The 18,113-nt window shown below is 43.3% G+C and overlaps 1 protein-coding gene across 5 annotated transcripts in view; it reads left to right on the top strand.

Annotated features, from left to right (window-relative positions):
• Positions 1-18,113, top strand: part of LOC114427211 (AT-rich interactive domain-containing protein 1B-like) — a 166,503-nt gene that overhangs the window by 34,737 nt on the left and 113,653 nt on the right. For 4 of the 5 annotated variants that reach the window (XM_028395105.1, XM_028395103.1, XM_028395102.1 and 1 more), the window contains one exon: positions 14,682-14,885. In XM_028395105.1, coding sequence (XP_028250906.1) covers positions 14,682-14,885 — 204 coding nt within the window. Of the gene's footprint in view, positions 1-14,681; positions 14,886-15,087; positions 15,218-18,113 lie in introns of those variants that run through there. The other variant, XM_028395106.1, reaches the window with a different exon arrangement.

Below are 18,113 nucleotides of genomic sequence, written 5' to 3'. Positions count from 1 at the left end.
GTCACTCCTGGCTTGCACACTATTTCATTTAACTCAATTTTATCTCAACACGGAAGCAACTTCACACCGCATCCTCCATAACTGCAGTAGACACACACCTGCATGGTTCCCACAATGGAAAGGCTGTAGCTGGGATGACAGCTTGTGTTAAAAATGTAGTGTTCTGTGTTGCCATAGATGTTGAGTAGAGCATTTTGTGTTGTATTACTTATAGTACCTGTGTGTGATATGGCTGGACTTGTGCTCTGCATTCCAGCCACTCCTTCGACACAAACCGGATAAACCGGATTAGATATTGACAGGATAACTGAACTTTATTTTGGCGTTTAAATGTCTTATTTTTTTAAGATGTTAATTCCTCCAAAGCATATCAATACGGATCAGCTGAGCAGATGTTTGCTGCGCACATTTGATCTCCCTGCGCAACTTTGCCCCGTGTGTTTCTAAGTGTGTGCAAGCGTGTGTGTCTGCCCTGTTCAATGAACATCCATAGTTACTGTTGGCTAAACATGCAAAGGTTACTGTAATGTCAGACACATGCCAGAGGGGAGCGTGGAATACCACATTAACATAATCCATAGAAGACTGTCCCATGTACAAACATTGCCTTGCTGGGCTGATCGCCACAGCTCTGCAGGGGCACATGACTGCTCATGCTTCTGCTACACTGCAAGAGACTGGAGCATCCTCAAAGTGATGGCATTTCTATGATGAAAAAAAATGGCTGCTTGACAGGCAAAGACTGGCAGCTCACACAGTAGTGAAGATACCTCACCTGTTGGCCTCTGGGTGCTCATATGAACGCGAGTGTGTGCTGTGAAAACATCTTTACAAGAATTCATTTGGTAACATTTATTGGAATGAGACAATTACAGACCTCCTGTGGAGTTTATTTTTCCTGATGAGAACATGAAATTCTTACCCAAAATCACACTAGTGTCAGTTTGGGAATTTAAGTATAGCCTCCCTGGGTGTTATTATAATAAAATATCTCTATATTTGGGTTATTTTCTAAGCAATAATGCTGTCTTTACAGCAGCAACTTGTCTTCTTTTGGAATCAGCACAGAAGAATAGAGAGAAGCTGCAGGACTAATATTTAAAGCATTCAGTTTTAATTAGATGTTTTATGGTGGTTGAGATGGCTAACATGTTGCCCTCTCACCCGCTGGGGTTGGAATCTGTGCTGACAGTCGGGCTGATTGTTTTGATAATTATGTGTGCACAGAGCCAGAGAGAAGGCTCATTTTGAAGAAAAAAAATACATTTTGTATATGTACAGCAATAATGTAATGCTGCACTAGCATTGTTTGGAGGAATCTGTTGTTTTCACTCACATAACGGGTATTTTAATTAGTCTGTCTTCGGAAATTCCCTGTGTGTGTTGTGGTTTTTCATTGGACACTGCAGACTCCCACAGCTCCCAGACATTTCTCAACTTTTTTTTTCTTTTTTCAAATTGGCCACATTCCAAAAAGTCGAGTCATGTGTGGAAACTTCTGCGAATTCACATTTTCTCTTCAGTGCTTTAAAGCATAAACAACTCCTCCATCTTTCTCTGTGCTGTTCAGTCTCTTGTATTTTTCTCTTCTCCAAAGTCTCTGTCTTTTGGATGCTAGTTGTGGGTGACCTTGGCTGGTGACTACAGTGCCTACTCATTAAGTAGTAAAGATGAATGGTTCCATTATAGCAAGGGGGGGGGGAAAATGAGCAGGGCCAATTAGTGGTAATTAACAGCGGAGAGGGCGAGACGCTCTGGAGGGCACCCTGACCTGGACTCTGGAGGGGGCAGAGAGGAGCAGAGGGCATGCGCGTGAAGGAGATTTTAGGTATGTATATGCAAATGTATGTATATGTAGAGTTAGGGGAGTTGATTTTAGGTTTGTGCTGCAAATGTCTTTCAGTGTGAAGGAGGGAAGCATTGGAAAGCTGTGTGCACAGCAGATGTGTGTTATTTATAATAGGTATTTTAGTCATCAGTGACTACAAGTGCTAAAGGTGTGTGTGTTGCAGGTATGTGTGTATCCATGCAGACATTCGTGCATGCTGACAGATGGGAAAATCACAGAGAGATCTGGTACGTGTGAGCAATTAGAGGTGACGAGGTCAATAGCCGGCAACTATGCTCTTTGACCTTTGACTCCTGATCTGATGTCACTCTCTCTCCTGCAGCCCTTTAGCTGTGGCCAGGGAGCTTGTTAGGCAAAGGTCTGGGAATAAAAGGCCCTGAAATGCCAAGCCAATATACTATCAGCACTAATGAAGATTTGATGATGATTTTTCTTCTTAATTGGAGATTATTTTTGTGCTGATTCGCAGTATTTTTACATCTCTGCATCAAGGAGAAATTCAAGGTTGTTCACCGAGTGAGGCTCTCTCACTGTAACTCTCTTTTTCTCTCTCTCTCTCTCTCTCTCTCTCTCTCTCTCTCTCTCTCTCAGTGGCTTCATTTGATTTATTCACCCTTCCTACCTCCCCCTTTTTTATCAGTTCTTTGGTGAAATTGTCACAGGCATGTAATCCTTTGGGTGCCACTAGCTGGGAGATTTACACGTGAGCGTGCACATAATGGTATTGGCGGCAGGGTGTCTAAATGGTAGGTAACATGGGGTCTTGTGTCCAACATGGAAATTCTGGCAAGTCAATAATGCAATGTTCTGTGTTGTCACTTTAACACACATGTTAAAATTGGCAGTTAGAGAGAGAGGGAGGGAGAGAGAGGGCATTTTTAAAGGCTAGGGATTTTTTAAGGCATTCTGCAAAGTGCTGCCAAAGTGCTGCTTTCAGGGCCCCTGAAATTGCAATGCCTGGTAAATGGATGGTTTGAGGAGTATACAATGTATTAGAAGTCAATTGTGCATGGGAGGGCCTATTTTCCATATCGCTAGTCGAACAAGTGTGTTACTGCGTTTGTGTATATTGGATGTCTACCTTGGTGACACACACATTCACACTGTTCGAGCCTGAGCTCGGTCTATTCCCCTGTTGCTCCATCGTCTCTATGCTCTTTCATGTGCAGCTTTGTCAGTGTGGTGGGATTCGCGGTTGAGGAGGGCGGTGAGGGTGGTGGGGGGGTGGTGTTGCACTGTAGGGGCAATGTACATCAAGAACCATTACCCATAATGGCCTCGTTCCCCACACCCCGCATATCCATTCCCTTTCCTTCTTCTGACATTTATTTTATGACTGCTTACATATCAAATATTTAAATAAACAGAATCGGGGGGCTTCGGCTGAGGTTTGCCGGAGGTGACGGGTGGGAGTTGTGGCGGAGGGAGGAAGGGGATGGATGATGACATTCATTTCCGAAACGAGAAAAGAAAAAAAGAAAAGGTTGTGTGGGGGGGTGGGGGTGGGGGGGGGGTGATAGTTGTGGGAGGAAAAAGCAGCAGCAGCAGCAGCAGCAGCGGAGAGGAAGGGGGAGAAAAAATGCTTCGCTTGGCTCCAATCAAAGCGGGTGGAGGAGGGCGGCGTGTTTTTTCGCTTACGCCTGGCAGCAGCGGTGACAGACGGTTGTGTATGCGCATGTGTGTACAGGAGCGAGTGTTTATGTACATGTGCACATTGTTGTGGTGCTCATCCGTCAACGTTTCCTGGGGACGCAGGAGGACGTGGGAGAAGGCCCTTGTGGCTCATAAAAAGCAGCCCGTTGTACTGAAGCAATATCAATTGCGTGACAACCACCAAGGAGATCAGAGCAACACAGAGTAACAAAGGGGGGGAAAACAACAATATGAAAAGAAACAAAGTGTAACATAACAAGGAGAAGGAGTAGAAAAAAAGAAAGGACAGAAGGAGGGAGATGAATGTGAGGAAGCAGAAGATTTATCTCTTGTTTCCTCAAGAGAGGAAGATGGAGAGAAGGTGGGCAAAGACTGTGAAGGGGAGAGAATGAAGGGGAAGAGGGAGAGAGAAAGGTGTGTATATATTCGTGGAAAGACAGAGTGGTCCTGGGGTGCAGGCGGCCAGTCTTACGCTGGCTGGCGTCGGTGGGAGGCCCATTACTGTCAGGCTAATCTTAAAATAATTAATTGCGAAGTCGACGCTTTTTAAAGAGTATTGTAATTGAATCCTAAATTAGGCTTGGGAAAGGGGACGCGTCCTGCTTTGCTGCAAGTCTGTTCCCATTCTCCAGTCATATACACACACCCACACACACATCAGTGGGTTGTGTGCGCAGGCGGGCAGGAGGAGGAAAAAAAAAAAAGACAACAGGCGAAGGAAATGCTAATGAAATGCATATTTGGGGAGAAAGGGGCCATCTATAATTTAGCTGTGCTCTTTGAATGTGAATGATGTGTGTGCAAGCGCTGTGATTTATTTTTGTTGTGCAGAGGGATAATTCTGTCAGAGTGGGCTTTTATTCTTGTAAACAAATGTGGGGAAAAGAGCAGAATAAAAGTGGAGTAATAAAGTAAACAGAATGGTATGAATACATTTAGCTGCTGGCATGAATAATTTGTATACGGGACGGAGGGGTTTGATGAAAGAGAGATGACAGATATGAGAGCCGTGATATTGCCTGATGAAATTTTGGGTTGGCCTCTGATTCACTGTTTTCTTGCACTTGTTTTCATATTTGTGTGTATTTTCTTCTCGTAGATTAGTTTGTGCATCTGCTCCTTTCCCACACCCTTACAGCTGCACACACCCAACACGCACCTTATAACCGTTTAAGTCCTCCAAGGCCCTTTAGCACTAGCCTCTGCCGCACCGAGGCCCTCCTTAAAATGAGCAGCTCAATGTGCTTTCACTTACACACACTGCTGCCCACATGGCTCCTCCTGGATGACCCCTGCAAAACTATAGGCTGTAGAAGTTTCTGGATCAAAGCTCTTGGAAAAGGGTCTGCCCTCCATAAACGTCGACTCCTGCTCCATAACTCTGGCAGGAGACCCAGGAAGAAAGATGGCACAGGGTGGTGGGGGTCAGGGAGATGGTTTTGCGAGGCAGTGATGGAATCAAAGCAACAAACTAAAACAGGAGCTGAGATAATGTGCAGGGAAGTTGGAAATTTTGTTGTTGGAAATTGCAGTCAGCCAAATAGCTTTAAGGATTTTTTTTACTGCAAGTACCCAGTCTAACCACTCTGCAAACATGTCAGCCCTTGCTGCCATACACCTTGATCACTAGGTTTAGTTTCAGCTTTATCAGCTGTATTAAAAATCCTTTACAGAACTGAAATACAATGAAATTCTTTAGCTCTGCTACAAGAATCTGGCAGCATCTGCATGACAAATCAAACGTTCCTCATGCTGTTTTCCAAATGTTTGAAACCTATTCAACTCCTATTTGGCCCAGATCTGACAGCTATAAACTTGGCTCAGAGCATCCCATTTTCTCCTGGCTGGCTGGAATGAATAACAGCAGAGAGGACAATATTGTGGTCGAGCTGAGCGCGGCTGACTCTTCTGTCTCTGTGATCCCTCTATCAATAAGGAACACAGGCCTGTCAGAAGGCCTGCCAACTGTCTGGCTGTCCACGCAGGCTGCTCTCTACGCAACATCTGGACACAGATGGTACACACTGATCTCACACACACACGGAACACTTACACACGTGTTTTACTGATACTGGCAGACATGCTGTGCGTTTACATGTGATGTGTTCGTATGTGAACCCATACATTCCTATTCAACAACATATTCTCTTTGTTTGCATTCAAATTCAGTTTTTATTTGCACCTGTAGTGTGCAAAATCAAATAATGCAGTGTAGGTGAATACATAGAATAAATACTTTATAGAATTGGACAGTGAAAATTGTGTTGCAGCCAAGGATTGGTTGTCTCTCCTGGGAAATATACACAACCCTTTAATATGTCTGGCCTTTAATATAAACCTCAACATGAAAGGTCGGGAAAGGTTGAGTGTATGAAACAACTTTTGTGGGTACAGATTTTTACAGATTTTTACATCACAGTTTAGCTGTCGTTTTGTTCTTCATCTACTAAAAACATATGATGCTAATGAAAACTCATTTTGTTCACTCTAGGAGTTCAGGAGATATGCATAGACATTTTTTTCAGTTTGATCATGTTAGAATCTAATTAAGGCTCCTTAACTGCAAATATCACTCAATTTCCTCAGTCATATGTTATTCATGTGGTCTGACACAGCCAGTCCACCGTAAACATAGCTGCCCTGGGGCCTTGCAATAATGGGAGTAAATGGTGGAGTTCAGTGTGAGTCAGAGGTGTGTATGTGCAGTCAGACCATGCATCAGGGCTCCCACAGGCCTGGAGCCTCTCATTGATCGACCCTGCCCCCCCACCCCACCTCATGTTCCCAGCCAGCTTCAGTGATTGATTCCCAGTCAGGGCCCAGGAGATGGGAGGCCTGGCCTGGGCTGACAGAGCCTGAGGCCTCCCAGAGGGTGACCTGAAGGGGCTGTAGGGGGCGGGGGGGAGAGAAGCCTATTTCCAGGGCCCCTTAACCCAAGTCGGGAGACCATTTGTGTAGAAGCCTTCACAGCGGGGTGGAAGAATGAAGGCTCGCATTCATTACTGGAGAAAATTGAGGCCACATCTGCTGCAACTGCTTCTGCTGCTGCCTTTACCACTACATATATTGTGGTGTGGAGGAAAACATTATGGGCTGGTACTGTAGTGTATGTTTGAGGGTATGAATACAAAAAGATGAAGAGGTTAAGAGGTATTGGTGTGTGGGGGGTTGGGGCACGACTACACTACCTCAACATGCTATTACACAATTTGTCATTGCCACACACACAGACACGCACACACTTACTTTTATTACTACTACAAGCAGGAATACATTTTCTGACTCCACTTACTGTATTCAAGCCTTGAACCCCCCCGTGTTTCCATCCACGCTGAGTATCACGCATCAACAGGCCTCACTGCATGGCACTTTACGGCGATTGAGCAGAGGAGGAGGAAAATGATATGAAAATCAATTTTTTTCTAATTAACTTTGTAAATTTCCAGCTGAGCTATCAGACGTAGGGGCCTTGTGTGTCGTGCAGCGTCCGATAATGAAATCAATTAGGTTCAGATTGTTTCAGGTGACTTTTAATGAGTATCTAATATCTGCCTGAGGAAGGAAGGTCAGGATATCAGTTTGTTATTTGTGTTTTTGTTTTTTTCTTTGCCTTTAAGTGATGGATCACCTGCAGGAGAAATATGGATGCTTCCACCCTGGGGGACTGGGCAGTGCTCCAATACAAACAGCCTGAATGTAAATCCTTGTTTTTTAGTAGGGAACCTCTTTAACTGCACAGCAGGGGTGACCTAGTTTGACAATGTTCTTACAGTAGAACAGCTATTTATTAATTCCTTGATGAAAGACATTTATTATTGGAGTACCTGTGTTTCAGGAATGCCAAACAGATGCAAAAAAATGAGCTTAATAATAGGGAAGGGGACTTTTGTGGTTTTTCTTTAGATGCTTTCATATTCATAATTTACACGGCTCCCTCTCCTTCAATGGCCAGCCTCCCAGCCTGTGGAGCTCGTTAAGCTTTGCCTTACAGGGAAGACTAATGGATGGCAGAGAAAGCCCCCTCAGGACCCTTTAGCGTCATTTCTGTTGGTCCGCTCGCTTAGTATTCACTTATGTATTTTCACCCTACTCTGAGCACAATAACATGAATAACCATTGCTAATTCATAAACACACTTGGCGATACGGGACCTCGTTCATAATTATCCGAGCCGTAGAAAAGCAGTTCCTCTCCAATACCATTCCATTAGCAAAGGTGGTGATTTCCTTGAATAAAGGGGGAATCTAGCCTGCATATTTAATACTAGCATTTCTGCTAGGCACTGGGAGACGTGGGAAGCAAAAGGGCAGCACATTTACTCTAATAGCCTGGTCTTTTTCTTTGGGGCATATAGAGTTATTGTTATTTTGCTCTCTCCTGCCCCTTTTTTCTCTCCTTTATTTGGTTGTGTAACAGCATTTCTCCATGGGGTTCGGTGTGCTGAGGAAGTTAGTGAGAGAAGCGCATTCCTCTCGTTCCTTCATGGCCCTTAGATGAAATGGGCTTTTTCAGCAGCCCTCCACCATCCCAGGGTCATGCCAGGCACGACTGAGAGACAAGAAAAGACTGGGAATATAGCAAGGCACTCGCTTCTCCACATTAGTAACAGATTCAATGAAAACAGGCTAGCAACACTGTTAGGGGTGCCTCTTATACTCTTTTCCTGAAAGCCTTTAATTTGCATTGGTTTCAAAGGAATAGTTGTACTGCCACATGGTCTTACCTAAGGGCTTTCTGTGCTCGGTGAGAAACTTTTAAGGCAGAACACTGCAGATTTGTAGCAAAGTTTGTTAAGGAAAAAAAACCCGGAACATGTAAAAATGTGTTATCAGTGCAAAGACTTCGGAAAAAACTAAAATCTACAAAATGTAGATGTATGATCTTACTAGAACCTGTAGTTACCTTTGTTTTTTTTTATCTTACTTCTTATTATGCGGTGAAAAGCAGAATGATTTCAGACTGGAAAAGCTGCATCCTGGCAGCACACATGCTTCCTTGACTGTTTGCAGACGATTGCATTTTATTTGTTTTCATTCTTTAATGGCGTGTCGCAGGCATGTCAGCCGCATCTCGTTGTCATTGAGGTTTTTTTTTTTTTTTTTTCCTCTGCTGCTTCTTTAGCTCCCAGCCTCGGTGAAGGAGAAGGGCTCTGGTGACCCTATAACCCCAATCTCACTTGAGACAGATGAAGCAGACTCTCGCCTTCTCACTCCCTCCCTCCTTCCCTATCCTCTCGTGTTCTCGACTCCCCTCTTCCCTTTTCTTTAATGACGTTTCTGTGCTGGTCGTGACGAACCGAACACTCGGCAACTTTCCTCGATGCACATGGGAGGGGGTTGATGTGTATGTGTGAGCATGTTTGTGTGGGGTCTTAATATTGGTGTCAAACACAAAGGGCACCAGCTCCGAGGATGCATTCTATAGTATGTACTATATGAAGTAGAATGTACTACTTAGTATGCACAACAAGATATATATTACGCTACATGCTATTATGTGCATTGTGCCAAACATATAGCTGCACTGGTTGGCTGCAAAACAATTTCGCTTCTCTTTGTCTTTTTCTCTTTTTAAGCCCATCTAGACCATGTATATGTATGTTTCGCCCCTCCTCCTCTGTGGTTGTCACTCACTGCACCTCTCTCTTCTCAGATAATTTCTCATTGCTATCCAGTCTTCATGCCTAGCTGCCTGTGCCATCCAGGCACGTTTGGCCGAGGAAACGCAATTTGGCTCTGCCCAGCTCCCCGCGGACTGATGCTACTCTTCACACTGTCATTCGTTATGAGACTTTTTGCTAACAAGCCATGCATGCTGAGATGCAGGATGAGATTGTGTTTCAAGACATAATTCATTGAATTTGGTCCTCTTAGTGTTGCAGCAGACACACAGGGACAAAATTGTGCACCTAGCTTTCTCACACAGAAAGTTCTTGATAAATGGATAAGAAGAGATTTGTCAAAGGTCAGCTGATGGACCCATAGTCGTAGAGTAATCTGTTCCTCACGGAGGCTGGGCATGTAGGAGTTAACAGCGGGCTGCTCTTCTCCTCTCCGCTTGATGACATCAGTATTGTCTCTGCATCCATGAAATTAATTTTTCTAATCTTAGTCAGCAGGAGCGGGGGAATTTGCACACATTAATATGGAACTCGATCTGTACTCGCCCACTGCTGCAGTCTCTCTTCTCCTCTTTCTCCCTCCCCCTTTTCATTTTCTTTTTTTTTCTTTCTTTTTTGTTCGAGGTGAAACAGTAGGCCTAAATGCATGGGGTTTCATGCCTGAAATGTGGAGCTTTGTTCTGGAGGCCGAGGCATCAGCAGGCCCTGCAGTGTAATAGGAACTGGAGAGTGCTCTACTGCATGGTACAAATAAATAACATAAAAGACGAGGCTGATTGTCCCAGCAGACCAGCCGGCTCTGGCTGCAGCATGTTGATTCTCCAGAGGCAGACGCGGCACAGAGGATAAAGAGGATCTGTTGACAATAATTATCCTTATTTGTTTCTCCACACAAATACACACAGACTAAAATGGTTTCATTACACAGGAATTAAAACTGGCATTCTGTAGAAGTCCTTTCAAGAAAAAGAGAAGATAATCAATACCAAAAAGGTGTCTCGGGGCTAATTTTCATACACAATCAGGTTTGATGTGTCTTTTCAACTTGATATTTTCACATGGCACTAATTTGCCCCACATGAGTGTAAAATAGGTCTTTAATGGATGAAAATATGAATGCACCAATACTCTGTGCAGCCACTAGTTCAGCAGACCTGAAATGATTCTATAGAACCTACCCAACAGGAAATGTCTGCTGTTTGAGACAGCATTAAACCAACAGGTGATATAAGGGATTGTAATAGTTCTCTGAATTGCTCTTTTGAGGTTCAAACAATTTCTAGAGTTGCCATCGCTCAGTAAAGCAGCTCGTAGCTTGTAAAGAACATATGAAGGAACATCTTTTATTACATTGTTGGCTGCATGGAGACTGCTGTGCTATTCAAGTCAGAGCAATCTGAGGATATTAGTAGAAACACTGCAGCCCTGAAGGCTGTGTAGCAAGCCCTGGGCTCACCGTACTGTTAGTACTAGGACTGAATGTCTGTCTGTTGCCTGTGTGTGGACTGTAAATAACTGAAATTTAGGACTGATGCCAACAGGTGATGATTTGGTCTTCTACTGTGAAGGACAGGAGTAGCCACAGCCGCAGGGACCTGTGTGTACTCGAGGTGCGTGTGTCAGTTCACCGAGCTGATATATTTTTCACCTCACCTCGCCTTCATTCAATATAGAGCTACAATAATAACCATTTACCAATAATGTTTTATGTTTGCTTGATCCCAGTGTGTGTCTCATAATCCACATATCCGAGCCTTTTGTGTCGAGCATTTTGTCTCTTTCTGATTAACAACTTAGCACATTAAAGCGAGAAGGAGTAAAATCATTTTCGCAACATAAAAATGTTGTCGATTGAGCTCAGAAAAGCAATTTAGCAGGTTTCACCCCACAGTAATTTCACCCATGTTCTGTTTTAATGGCTTTGTTTTGCAAAAAACGGGGGGAAAAAAGCTCACGAGAGTCAGAACGCTGGAGAGGAGTTCATAAATTGAATTTTAAATTTAGCAGTTGAATTACTATTGTCTCCCATGCCTCCTCCCCGTCCTCCATTGAATGGCATGCCCAGATGAACAAAAGTGAAAAACACATTTGAAGAAAATAAAAAACAATTTCTGCGTATTCCCTCTAGTTTTTTATCTGCTGTCCCTCCTGGCACAAACACGATTCACTTCGTGTCATATTCATAATTTTTTTTCCTAAGTACAGTCATTTCTCTGAGGGAAGGGAAGAAAAAAAAAGAACGTTTCAATTTGTCAAGAATTGTTGTCGTTTTTTTTTTTTGTGCCTGGTGGTGTGAGGGAAATGGTGGGCATATCTCTAGGAAAAGTCTGCAGTGGGCTGAAATCTCATTTAGTGGAACTTGTCATGAGAGCAGATTTGAGGCTCTGTTTGGGGAGGAGGAGAATACTCATTTTTTTGCCTCCGTGGACAGGTGTGGATGATGCCATGTGTGGATTGGAAGATGGAGCAATTTATCAGATGTAATTTGATTTTGCCTGTTTTATTTAAGAATTCCAGACAAGTGTGTGAGAAAGAAAGCAGAGAGAGATGATAGAGATACAGTGAGGACAGACAGAGCCAGCAGCAGGATCTTGTGTGTGTGTGTGTGTGTGTTTGGGTGTGCATATATGTGTGTGTGTTTAATCGAGTGTTCACTTCTCAGACTCCCAAAACTCTGAGGTTGTTTTCTGTGTTCTCTACCTTCCTAAGTGCAACATTTAATGTCTTTTTGCAAGCATGTGTGTGCACTTGGCAGCCCTGTGAGGGGATTTACTTGTGTTGTGCTCAGCATTTTTGGCAAACGGAGGACCTCTTGAGATGGATTGGTGAACTGGATGGAGTTTGGGAGGGGGGGGGGGGTGTGTCCCATATCACGAGTGGCACAGTGCCCTGGATTTTCAGGAGGAGCGTAGCCCTTTACTGCTTAGTGAACGTGTGTGTGTGTGTGTGTGTGTGTGTGTAAACATTTGAGCAGGTCATGTGCTGCCCTCCACTACTGCAAAAACACCATTATCTCTACATTAGAAACATATGACCAGCATCAATTTGAGCACATCAGAAATACTCAAAACAAATCCCTCCTTTGATGTTCAGCCGGTTTAACTCTGTTTATTGCACAGTTCCGATGCACTTAAGGACTAACTCTATTACAGCTGCATTCTAAATTAAGTTATTAGCTCACTCTTGGTACTGTTCAGTCATTGCTCTTCTTTGTCTTACAGGGCAAAAAAGAAGAAAATAATATGATGATTCAGTTTTCTCTCTAAAAGGATGCAGTCTGGGACAAATTTAAATTTATCTGCTTCATCTGTGAGACCATCCAAAAATAGAAATTTCAGATTTTAAAACCACTTTCAGCAATCAGCAATCAGCAATACATGACTTTATTTATATACATGACTTTATTTATTCTAAGACTAGCTTTATTGGAATCATTATGTCAGATTGGATTGCAGTTAAATCACTTTCTCACACGTTAAGGGCCAAAATAGGCCAATTATCAATGATTCTGTGGTCAAATTGGATGGAAATGTAAAGTCCAGGCGCAGACATGTTAAAAGGCAACATTTTTTTTTTCTAAATCTACACCAAGCTTCTTTGTTATTTTCATGGTTACCATGGTAAAGACCTCTGCCCCTAGTGGGAGTTTTTTAACATGCTTAATCAAATGGCCACAGAAGGACATGTCTGAATAAACAGCACCTGCAATAATTGGCTTAAATTTGACCACTAGCACTATCACTGAGCACCATAGGACTGTATATATGAATAAAGGTGGCCAATAAAACTGTTTTGGCCTCAGTTTTTAGGAAGCAGACATGTTGATGTTTATTTACAGTCAATGGTGAGCATGTTTGGTTTTATTTGGTTTGGTGGTAAAACATTTTGTTTTAGAGCCATTCTACTATAGCAATAAAATAGGAATGATTATCAGTTTCAAACATAAAGGAGTAGAGAGCAGTGAATGGCTGCAATTTATGAGCAGTCATGTATTAACATATAATCAAATCAAAGACCTTTTTTTTCCTCATTCTCTGGATTAGACTCTTGAAATCAGACCTTTGCAGGATAACTTCCCCTTCTCACACACGCTCACACACCTTCATGCTGTGAAATAACTTTAGACACTCAAGAGCACTCATCCCTCACTCGCTTTCTTACCCCATCTCTCTCTCTTTCTCTCTACCCAAACAGTCTTTTTGTTAATCTCTTTTTCTCTCTCTTTCCTCCACACTCTGAAATAGCCCAAACTACTCCACGCACATGCCTCAGTAGACAAAACCACTTTAAAGCTAGTGCGCCGTGTGGAGTAACCGTCCACACGTAACCTGCTGAATAAAGTGCTCCCATCCCCTGACATGTCTCCTTGATATTAGCCTGGCAATATGAGGCAGCAGCAATTTCTCTTCTACACTGGACGAGGTGATATTGAGTTGGGGAGAAGGGAGGGAACTGTGGAGGGAGCTGGTGGTGGAAGAGGAGGAAGATGAAGGGAGGTGGTTAGATGGAGACGAGAGAGAAGTGCAAGTGTGTGTGTGTGTAAGAAACAGAAGGAACAAAATGTCATAAATCACTCATGATCCATACACGGCGGAGACAAACGGGAGAGAGCATGTGAAGAAAGGAAGATAGGAAGAACTCCACATTATCTGCCCGGGAGACAGACAAACATGCCGCTACGGGTTACGGATTAGCATTAGCCCCACGCTCTGTGCTGGAATTTTCCAACAGCTCACCGAGACCCCAAACAACCCGTAAAATGGCTCTGAAATACTTACAATGGAAAAGATTGGCCTTGACACCTTCTTTTTCTTCCTTTTGATTCCTTTGTGTTCAGAGGTGTGGCTTTTGAAAGCAGGTACTTTGACTGTGACTGTTTGGCTACCCTGAAAAACGTCTCATCACAATTGTAATGCAAACTTTGGATCCCCGCCACACTCTTAACCCTCACCTGTTAGTTTAATTTACAAGCGCATAAACTTAAATGTTGTAAGTATTTCCATACCTGTCACAATTCCTGCCAATTTTTCTGTACACAAGTGAGAAGGTAGTGCAGCACACCAGTTATTGGCACCGCTGCTCTGTGGTTGTGGGAACGAGGCCATAGGGTTTTTATTGCCATTGCTTCCCATCGCTTTAAACAGCATTTACAACACTTTTAAAAGCCTTTCAGACATTAAAACAAAGATACAAGCTGTAGGTTTTAATTAAATCATTTTATTTTGGCTCTCCTCCAGCAAAGTTTGCTCCCTATGGCTATGCAATAAACATCTCTGCTTACTTAATTCCATTTGTTGTTCATTTATGATCTGTGGACATTCATTTAAAGCTCCCATTCATTGTGCAATTATAAAATAAATCAGTGGTGGCGGTGGTTTGGAGTATGTGCACTAAGTGGACTTCAGTTAGAGGATCCAACTTGGCAGATGGTGAATAAACTGAACGCCTCTCACCCAGTCACAATGCATTGTTATGAATGGATGTGAAATATCAGCCAAAAAAAAAAGAAAGAAAGAAAATGCCGATGGCAGAGCATTAATCCCTCCTTTCTCTCTACAGGTGTCCTCCATGGACTTCATGGCTATGAAGCGCTCACAGCTGTATGGCATGGCCAACAACCCCTACACCACCCCACAGCAGCCAGGGGGTGGACCTTACCCCCCTAGCCAGCCGTACACGTCGCCTCCTCCTCATCGATATCCAATGAGCATGCAGGGAAGGGGCCAAATGAGCATGGGTGGGATGCAGTATCCACAGCAACAGGTATGTCAACAACACAAATCAATGCGTCTTTGAATGTGCAGGTGTCTCAGTGGGGAGGAAACGGCCCCTACTAATGTGCTGTTCCACATATTGTAGCTGGTATCATAAGCGATATTGCGGTGGGATATTTTCCTCTCTTTGTGAACATTCTCCAGTGATTTCCCCCTGAAGGCCTGGCATGTTCAATTTGAGACGCAGCCTAAAATACCAGCAGCACATCTCACACCCAGGCATGTGGTGGTGTCACTCCCGTTCATCACTCAGTTCCCGTTAGACTCCCACTGGAGCGAGATGGGTTTGATGCTGTGCGTATGTGCGGTATAGGTTATTGGGTGTGTATGCATGTTCATTCTATATGCTTGTTCTATAGTACGCTTCTACACTTGATTTTGTATTTCTATATACACCTGTATGCATGTGGTTGTGTGTGTGTAGAATGCTGTCTGTGTAGTAAACAGACAACAAAGTCGGTCCACATCACAGTCTCTCTGTATAGCACAATAGGTCTGTGTTGCAGACAATAGTGCTTCTGTCTGCTGTATTGAGTCTTGTGTGTGTGTGTGAAGGGAGCAATAGAAAGAAAGTATGTACAGTACGTGTATTAATCTGCTCTCTGTATGTGTGTCCCATATTTCTAGAAGAAGGTGAACATCTTATGTGTAGATTACAATTTCATTTTTTTCAGGAAAGTTTGTAGTGAAATATCTGTGCTGAGTCTCTGTGAGAAAGAGAAGGGGGAGCTTAGTGTTCCCTGCTGTCACAACCTGCTATATTTAGCCAGCTTGGTCCGTTGGTCTGGACTCAAACACCTCTCACATGGGGCGAAATAGCAAGACCACAGAGTGAGAGTCTGTGTGTGAGAGAGAGAGAGGCAGACATAGAGACTGACTGTAAGACTTCCTATATTGTCTAAAAATATTCTTACACACACACATGCACCTACATTCTTTAACAGTGTATTAACAAGTATGTAGACTGAAAAGTCTGTTTATTCATTATGGGTATTGTGGAAACAGTATTGTAGGATCTTGACCTCACTAAGTTAAGTGCCAGGAGATGACATGATTTGGCGCTCTATAGTTAGGACTGAATTGGAATGAAATTGCCCTTTATTTACTCTGGAGCTTTGTGAAGTCTGAAAATAAAACATCTTAGTGTAGCTTACACGCAATTCACATATGAACCAGTGCCGTTAACCTGCAGTGAAAGGACATATTGGCCTCTATTGCATCACAGTGATTTGATTTTTTTTAACTCTTTCTTAGAAAGTGCTTACATCAGAGCATTGTTTACTATGTCTTCAACACGCATGCTAATCTAACATGGAGACTACACTATTGCTGCAGTTCTAAACCTCATCTGACACATTTTGATGATGTCAACATGCTCCCAAAATGAGCATTATTGAGCCTGATCAGGGATTTTGCACTATGAAATGTACACAATCGGGAGCAAGCGGGGGTGTTTATGTGAATGCATGCTGCGCATAAAGAGTAATGCCAGTACAGTCAGTCACACAAGCAAAAAATACATCCCTGGTACTGTTTTGTGATGAAATCCTCGGGCGTATTACATAGGGGAGGCTGTGGTTGGTGCAGCAATCACTGCCTAGCGTTATGGAATGTAATTAGTTCAAATAGAATTAGTTGTTCACTCTGGCTATAGCCATGGGAACTGTGCTTCTAAAGTTTCTAATTATCTGGCTCTGGCTTTAAAAGCAGCACCACCACATTGCCTATCTGCAGCCGGTGAAATCTAGCTCACAGTAATGAGTTTGGAGGAGGAGGTTTAATTCTGCTCTCTCAGATGAGCGTAATGAGCCTCACCTACAGAAAAGCGGTCAGGGGTCTGATCAGGGAGAGGAGCAGGAGGGCTAAAAAATGAATGCTCCAGATGTGTGCTGTAACATATATGGTGTATCAGTTCTGAAAATGGTGGTTAATTACTTATCAAAAATATGCACCAAATGCAGTTATGATGGTCGTGCTGGCAGCTGCGTCTGATAGAGGGAAAATCAGCCTCCCCACCCTCTTTCTTATCCCCAGATGTTGCAAAAACATCTCAGGATCAGCTGCACAAAACTGCAGCTGTATCAGCAAGGGGGATTGTGAGTGATGTAAGATGCGGGACTCGCAATCCCCCATGATGCATCGCACTTCAGGGCTGAGACCTCAGCTTGTCACAGGCAAGCATTCTGGGATGTTGCCAGGCAACGTGACGTCAACAAAGATATGTGTGTACATCTTTCTGTGTGATTTCCCCGCTGCATGTGTGTGAAAACAGGGGTCTGAACAGCAGAACAAAAGGTCTTCTATTCGTTACTGCGATTAAATCCTATTAAGTCTCACTTATTTAAATAAAAAAAAAAAAACTCCAATAATTGGAGTTGCTGGATATGTGTCGGGGTTAACCTCTTCAGATGAGTCTCACGCTAGTGTCAAAATTGACCCACTCACAATCGTGTGATTACACCTGATCAGAGCAGCAGACCAATTAATTCAGGCATTTCATTTATGAATTAAAGGCTACATCAGCCAAAAGAGAATTTTCACAGATCTATTAGCTATTGTTATTGGCTTATTTGACAAGAGGCTGAGTGAAGAGGTCTGTCAATATCTGTGGCTGTATAGTGGCTATAATAATATGACTTTAAATTGCCCAGATATCAAACTACTCTGCATCTATGTACCGCCCCCTCTTAGCAGCCACTGTTAATCTGGTTGTGAAAGCTTATTCCTGCTCATGTAAACAAACTCACACAGTGTGTGTCTAACCCAGAGACTATGCCTGACCCCTGGCTGACCCCTGGCTGACCCCTGGATCCCCTGGTTGAGTTATAGTTTCTGGTGACATTGATTACCTGCCCAGTTCCTTAAGCTTCATATTAGAAGCTGCACGTCTATGCGTTTTATATACACATACATGCCTGCACACTTTATTTGCATGTGTGCTGATGTAATCTGGTGTGCACGACACATTCTTAACACTGCATTTCACTACCAATTAAGTACTCAACTCATGACCTCCTTTCTTTAATCCAGCCAAAGGAGGCGAGTGCAGACGCCAGACTCACTGTTGATGTCTCGCAGGAAAAAAACAACCTCTACTACAGTACAAGCCCGAAGCAAATAAGCCTAGAACGTGCATTAGGTGTAGTTAGCGTCATGCTGCGTCTGCATGCATGCTTGTGAGACACAGTTTGATTGTGTCAGAGAGGGTGAGAGACAG

This window comes from Parambassis ranga, chromosome 22 (assembly GCF_900634625.1).
Source record: "Parambassis ranga chromosome 22, fParRan2.1, whole genome shotgun sequence".
NCBI classification, from domain to species: domain Eukaryota; kingdom Metazoa; phylum Chordata; class Actinopteri; family Ambassidae; genus Parambassis; species Parambassis ranga.
Note: the sequence above shows the minus strand (reverse complement) of the source record. Positions and strands in the feature narration are given on the sequence as shown.